General features: G+C 51.4%; 2 protein-coding genes across 2 annotated transcripts; one reads left to right on the top strand and one right to left on the bottom strand.

Annotated features, from left to right (window-relative positions):
• The first annotated feature begins 8 nt into the window (after positions 1-8).
• On the top strand, positions 9-3,146 carry LOC113206194 (putative inorganic phosphate cotransporter). The gene is made up of 7 exons (XM_052276995.1): positions 9-561; positions 773-860; positions 1,111-1,301; positions 1,724-1,897; positions 1,991-2,123; positions 2,390-2,634; positions 2,937-3,146. Exons 1-7 carry the CDS (start codon positions 391-393, stop codon positions 3,093-3,095), a joined length of 1,161 nt encoding a protein of 386 aa, XP_052132955.1. The 5' UTR covers positions 9-390; the 3' UTR covers positions 3,096-3,146.
• Positions 3,147-3,816: 670 nt separating this feature from the next.
• Positions 3,817-6,512, bottom strand: LOC113206264 (uncharacterized). The gene is made up of 5 exons (XM_052276996.1): positions 6,348-6,512; positions 5,763-6,253; positions 5,473-5,678; positions 5,084-5,373; positions 3,817-4,966 (listed from the first exon to the last, which is right to left on the bottom strand). The coding sequence occupies exons 1-5, from the start codon at positions 6,348-6,350 to the stop codon at positions 4,877-4,879; spliced, it is 1,080 nt and encodes a 359-aa protein (XP_052132956.1). The 5' UTR covers positions 6,351-6,512; the 3' UTR covers positions 3,817-4,876.
• Positions 6,513-6,776: the final 264 nt, after the last annotated feature.

Genomic DNA, 6,776 nt, shown 5'->3' with positions numbered 1-6,776 from the left:
TGGTGATTCTAGCATCATTTTGTCTTTTGTTGGGTGAATTTATCTAATAGACAGTCCCTGTACCCGAAGGTGAAAGTATCCCGTCTTGATAAAGGTTGCCGTTGTCGATATTGCCGATTAACGTTCCAGATTTGATAAGCAGATTTTCAGTCTTATTTTGATACCTTATTGTCGCCTGTATATTTTGAATTTGCTTTTGGAGCTGGACTGTCTCGTTACCGGCCGGCAGGCCAGTTTTTGTGTTTATTGGGCGCTTTCCAAATCATGTGCGACTGGGTCAGTATAAAGTACAAAACGTTCCTCTAAGAGACTGCCTTCTTCGTTGCGCAGAGGTTCGACTGGGAGCCGACGGAGAAGAGCACCGTGCTCGGGAGCTTCCTCTGGGGCTACATGTTCTCCCAGGTGATCGGCGGCTTCCTCTCGTCGCGCGGCTGGTCCATCGCGGTCCTGGTGGTCGGGCTGTCCGTCAGCGGGCTCATCACGGCGGCGCTGCCGTTCGTCGCGTCCGCCGGCGGCTCCGGTGCCGTCTCGGCCCTCCGGGTGCTGACCGGCTTGATGCAGGTGAGACCCCAGGAAATCTTGGCCGATTTCGTCGATCGACGAGAAATCGACGTCGGTACAATGGAATTATATCATCTATTTCGGTATGTTTCGATTTTGACTTCGATTCAAAATCTCATTCCTGGCTGGGAACCATAGCAATGTGCCCTCAAATGTCAAGTACCCACTCAAAGAACATTGGAGCTATGCGTTATCGCCCTTTGTCTTGCAGGGGACCATGTACCCGACCATGTTCACGCTGATGGGCCGCTGGGTTCCGGAGGATGAACGTTCCCGGGCGGGATCACTGGTGCTCGCCTGTATGTTACCTCGTCGTTTTTCCTTTTTAATATTATTTTTGAAGTTATAGACCTGCTTGTTAGTGGTTCATGTAGCACTATTTTACTACTAACAAATGAATGGATAGCACTTCAATTTGCCTATCCTGCTGGCGTCTTATTGAGAGAGTCCACCCGAAGGAGGTGGAGAGGTGGTGGTGGTAATGATCGCTTGAACCACTCCTGGACAGGCACCTCTTCGACACACTTTGAATCGTATTACGTCTTGCAGCTCAGCCGATCGGCAACGTGCTGTCCATGGCGCTGTCGGGCTGGATCGCCTACGCTTGGGGGTGGCCCACCGTGTTCTACATCTTCGGCTTGTCCGGGGTCGTGGCGGCCGTCGTCCTGTATGTCTTTGGGGGAGACTCCCCCCACACACACTCACGAATCTCACCAGAGGAGCGGGATTATCTGACAAAGGTTCGGCACACAATGCGATTAAGATCAAGAGCCACGCATATCAAAAATAACAAATCTTTACTACTTCTTAATACATTAGCTAATATAGACATGCGGCAATGGCTCGCAAACATGGCCCACAGTAAAACCGTCTGGTCTTTACAGAGCACGTGTGAATCATAAAAGTGGTGGTGGTGATGGGGGGTGTATAACAACACGAATACACCAAAGTACCGTGTAACGTGTATCTATGAATGCGCACTGTTCTAATTTAGAGTTGCAGGTTTGCCTACCCCCTTCACCAGTAAGGCGCCATGGCCCCTGTGGGCTTAGCGAGTATACAATCCCGCAACACTGGAGCGCGTTCAAAGATTTAAGAAAACCCGGTTCAGCCGAGAACGATTTTGTTTAATTTTAAAACATTACACTGCGTTCTACGACAGAACATGAAGTGCGCGGAGAAGACGAAGCTGCCCGTACCGTGGAGAGCGATACTGACGTCGCCAGCTTTGGGGACGCTCCTCTTGGCAATGATCGGCTATCTGTGGGGCTACTGGGTCATCATCACCTGCACGCCGTCCTACTTCAAGGACTTGCTCCACGTCGGCATTGAGTGGGTGAGGAGGAACACTGCTGACTGAACTACGTTTAAAACACCATTCTTTTTTCCAGCGATATTTTTCAGCGACTAACCCTATTATTTTGAGCAGAACGGCCTGCTTTCGGCAGCGCCCCAGCTGTCCATGGCGCTCTGTTCGATCTTCTTCGGTTGGTTGGGCGATGTGGTGACGTCTAAGCAACTGCTCTCAGTCACACACAACAGGAAACTGTTCAACGCTTTCGGTCGGTTCCAGTATATCCAAATACCTTTCAGCCCAAGTTATCTGTGTGGGCTGTGAGACGAACTATATACCAAGTTGCTGATTCACAGAGCCAACCTCTGCGGCCTATATGTATTAGCTCTGATCATTATGACGCCTTACGGTCCGAGTAGGCAGGCAACCCGTGGGAAAGAGGGGGGGGGGGGGTAAGGAGATGTTTGGCGGTGCGAATCAGACACTTGGTATGTAAATGGATACAAAAATAGTCAGGGTGATGTTGCCACGCAGGCGAGTGGGGTCCGGGCTTGCTGTGCATCCTGGTCGGCTACCTCGGCCCCTCCAACCCCCCGCTGGCCGTCGGGCTCCTGGTCGTCGCCGGCGGCCTCATCTCCGCCACCTTCTCCGGCTGCATCTGCAACTACATCGACATCGCGCCCAACTTCAGCGGCATCAGCTTCGCTCTGATCAACACCGTCGGCTCGTTCGTCAGCGCCTTCGCCCCGTACGCCGAGGGCCTGTTGGTGGACCGAAATGTGGGTAGCGAGCTGACACCGGCTGTTTAGGGATCATCCAGAAAGTACGCCCGTCGTTCGTGGTTACGAAATGGCAGGCGTTGCCCCAAGCGAGCTCTCATAGCGCCTGGTGGGTAGGCAACATCTTGCATACAGCGCATGCTTGTACTGCGGGGTGGCCTACCCCGAGTCTTGCAGGCGCCGAGCTCCCGTGTAATTTTCCAAACAAACCAGAGAAAAAACGGACGTACTTTCTGGGCGATCCCTTAGGTACGACAATTGCCCGCCGCGTTGGCACTGAACCGCACCGACCACTGTTTCAGGACCCTCTACCAGGGTGGAGTAACGTGTTCTACTCGTCAGCGGCCACCTACATCATCCTGAACTCCCTCTGGATGGTGTGGGGCACGGCCGAGGAGCAGCCCTGGAACAACCCCAACCATGACGGCGAAACGGGTAACAAGCAAAAAGAGCCTGTTTGACTGTACTACGATCTACTTATATAAATTGATGGTTCCTTTTTTAAAATATAAGATTTACATTTATTTACAACTTTAAGTGAATCAAGGTGGTAAGCAGCCTAGATTAACAGTACTTTTTTTACATTTGAAATAAAACAATCTCATCTCTAAGTAACAAAGAAATATAAATAGTAGGGTGAAAATTGCAAAGTACAATTTCAGTTAACTTCTAAAATTTTCAACTGGCATTGGACATTTCTGCACTTTCTAAAGACGTCCCCACAATGAACGTTCTAGAGGCGACGCTAAAAACAGCGCCTTCCACGTCCTGGGTAGGCCAGCCCGCCAGGCAGCTGAGTCAAGACGGCGGCCATCCCATCCCACCCCAAAAAGTGCGGGAGGGAACTTCAGGCAAGAGAGCGTTTGACGCCCCACGCCCGCAATGTTCCCTCGGGCTAATTCGGGGGATGTTCACTGTGGAGGCAGCTTAACGAACCAGTTATACGAAACAAAACAAAAATATCTCAGGTAGAATAGAACTTTGAACGAAAATAGAGTTAAATATGCCATGACAAACTTTCTATGCTTTTTACACCAAGGATTCTTATCAACATATAAGATCACAGCTTATTTCCCACAACGTTGTGGTAACAATATTCTGCATATTTGCTAAAACAAGGACATTATTCCATGGGGAATCGTAATATACACTATAACTATTCACTATTTTCTACTTGCAGAATTCAATGAGAGCACAATTTTATTAAATAAAGTAGACAGTTCAGTTCTTAGATAGGGCTACTCAGGGTATTTCCAGAAATATACATAGCAAATTTTATGAGATATGTGCAAAAGTATACAAATGAACAGCATATGAAAAAATAGGTACTTCAGAACAGAATATACTAGGTATTAAGTAACATTCCCTTGGTGAAAAAGTTAACTGAATATAAAAATATTATTGGCACAAGTTTTCCACTCAGTGAAAGGTAAAATAATTAAACAGACATTAATGCTTATTGATGGTCAGATAGCAAATACAATGTTTTCATTTGGTTTTACATACAAACACCTTTCTAAACTTCAAATAACTGAACAGGAAAGAATAATCAAACACATGTTGGAAGACAAAAAAAAAGAAAGAAAAAGAAATTACAATAAATATAGAAAACATATCTTATATAGTGGTTGTCAACTCTCAAATGGAAGTGACTCCATTAATATCGAATTTACATTGTACTCAGAGTAGTAAGCAATTGACCTTTGCATGTATGGCAACATAAAGCATTCAACATCAGCCCAGAAGGCTTCAGCTCATTATGGTGAAGACCCACCCCGTAAAATAGGGTTGTAGACATGCAGCACAGGGCAGCCCACTGAAGATTGGGGTACACACTTGTATATTGACTACCAATTTTACACACCTTTCCTAAACTGAAAATTCGTTGCACAATTCAAAGTTTTTAAAACTATTTGGCAAAATTATTTTCATTTTGGGAAACTCCAAAATTCCGGTTTGCGGTCAATAGTCAGTCAGTGACTCCAGTGACTCACCTTGCACCCCCCATTGACCCCCAAAAGGAGAACGCCCAAGTCAAAATTACGTTAAAATGACGTCAAAGGGAAGTCATTCTGACCTTAAAAGTCAAAATCTAGTCCTCCCAGGTAAGGACTTAGACGTCCAAGTGACCTGCAAAGACCCCATTTTGACCCTGTTCTGACTTTGTGTTCTCACTGGGCCATGTCCAAGACGGGATGCCGAACTAATTGGAGATTGCACAATCAGACAACTTGTGGCACTTTCAGAAGTAAACCGTGAGGTTCATGTGATCAGCGTTGCCGTCCTGGTTCTGGCCCAAGGGGGTGACGCTAACTTCCGGATCCAACTCGGGCTGTAAAAGTCAAGGGAAGTTTAAGAACTTGGCAATGATATACGCCCAAACTAACGACGAATATTCGATCACATGCAGTACAGACAAATTCCGCAGGATCGCTTTCTAAATTCTTACCTTGTTGTTGTCGTCGTCGTCGTCCCAGCTCAGCTTCTTCACTCTCCTGGGTATGGACCCTAGCGGCCAGCTGACGCCGCTGGTGACGCTGTCCACGTTCGAGGTCTTGTTGACGGTCCCGGGGACCTGCGGGGGCGCGGGCGCGACCTTCCGCTTGGTCTGCGACAGCGGGTTGCTGCACTGGTGGTTCCCGGAGCCGCCGCCGCCGTGGTTGTGGTGATGGTGGTGGTGGTGGTGGTGGCCAGGGCGGCGCTGGCTGGCGCGCCCCGCCGCGTTCCGCGCCATAATGCCTGCAAAGGACCCTGAGCGTCAAAGACGGTGAGTCCGAGGTCACCAACGGCCACGACGTGCTGTGTTACCCTACACCTACGGTACGGTCCGGGACTTACTCTTGACGGTGGCGGTGTATCTGGGCGCGGCGCTGTCGACGTGCAGGTTGTTGGTCGGCGCCAGGGTGTCGCTGTTGTTGTCCGTGCCGTCGTCCGAGGCGGGCGGCAGCTTCTCGTGCTGAATGTTGGGCGTCATCAGGCCGCCCATCTTGTTGGAGGAGGCGCGCCCCGAGCCCGGAGGTGTGCCCGTTGACTTGGGCCGCTTGCTGCGAGGGAGAGCGGGCACGACGAATTAGACCTGATAGTGCGCGCGCGCTGACAACCTAACTGAGGTGAACGCGCAAACTTACTTCTTGTAGATGTACAGGACCAGGGCGACGATGACGATGCCCAGCACTCCGAGCACGGCGCCGAACACGGCCATCACCAGGACGCCCGTGCCGCCGGCGGCGAACACGTTGGCGGAGCGCACCAGGGCCTCGGGGAGGTGCACGATGACGGGGGCGCTCGCCTGCCGCGGCGGGATGCCCGTGTCCGTCGCCACGGCCACCATGTGCACCGTGCTCGAGTTGGCCAGGGTCGGGTCCAGGAGGACGATCTCGCCGTTGGCCGTGACCTCGAACATCTTGGCGCCGTCCCCGCGCAGCTCCAGGCTAATGTGGTCGCCGCGGTCGCCGTCCGCGACCTCCACCTGGCCGACGACCAGCCCCATGGGGTTGGTGTTGGGCACGGTGGGGCCGGCCGCCAGCTCGGGGACGAAGAACTCGTACTGCGGGAAGCGGAAGCGCGGGTCCCAGTCGTTGACGTTGAGCACGGAGATGTTCACCAGCGCCGTGGTATTCTGAGCAAGAGTAACAAGTAGTAACATAAAATATCAAGATGGTGAAGCCACTGACTGTAAAACGTAAAAATTGTTCGAAGGTCAGTATCCTCACCATCCGGCCGTCCGTGGCGTGCACGTGGAAGAGGAACAGGTCCTCCGACTCGTAGTCTAGCGCCTGCAGCAGGATGATGTCGCCGTGGGCCGTGACGCCGAAGCGCCCCGCCACCTCGCGCTGCTCCAGCCAGAAGCGCAGCCGCTGCGGGGGAGGAGCAGGAGAGGGTTAAACAGGTAACAAACGGGCGCCGCGCAGCTGGGCCGCCCCGACCGGTGCCGCCGTGCGGGGCGCCTGCGAGGTAGGCCGACCCGTCGAGCCGCGGAGCCGTGCGGCGTTGCCTACCCCACGGCCGTCAGGCGCTCCCCAGGCATATCGCCCAATGCCGCCCCCAATTCAATGGATAATCTAATAGCAACGCAAATTTGCATGCAAAATTAGCAATATTTATTGCTTTGAAAACTTACAAATGAAGTAGAACAGTATTTC

The sequence above is a fragment of the Frankliniella occidentalis genome, unplaced genomic scaffold (assembly GCF_000697945.3).
Source record: "Frankliniella occidentalis isolate FOCC.00 unplaced genomic scaffold, Focc_3.1 Scaffold5355, whole genome shotgun sequence".
NCBI lineage: Eukaryota > Metazoa > Arthropoda > Insecta > Thysanoptera > Thripidae > Frankliniella > Frankliniella occidentalis.
Note: the sequence above shows the minus strand (reverse complement) of the source record. Positions and strands in the feature narration are given on the sequence as shown.

Bases quoted from the DNA above. Each gene is read 5' to 3' on its own strand.
- LOC113206194 (XM_052276995.1), top strand. From the start codon at position 391: ATGTTCTCCCAGGTGATCGGCGGCTTCCTCTCGTCGCGCGGCTGGTCC. The intron at 861-1,110 runs GTATGTTACCTC...TACGTCTTGCAG, and splicing joins GGGATCACTGGTGCTCGCCT to CTCAGCCGATCGGCAACGTG. The intron at 2,124-2,389 runs GTCGGTTCCAGT...GTTGCCACGCAG, and splicing joins GAAACTGTTCAACGCTTTCG to GCGAGTGGGGTCCGGGCTTG.
- LOC113206264 (XM_052276996.1), bottom strand. The intron at 5,374-5,472 runs GTAAGTCCCGGA...GGTCCTTTGCAG, and splicing joins ATACACCGCCACCGTCAAGA to GCATTATGGCGCGGAACGCG. The intron at 4,967-5,083 runs GTAAGAATTTAG...TGACTTTTACAG, and splicing joins ACGACGACGACAACAACAAG to CCCGAGTTGGATCCGGAAGT.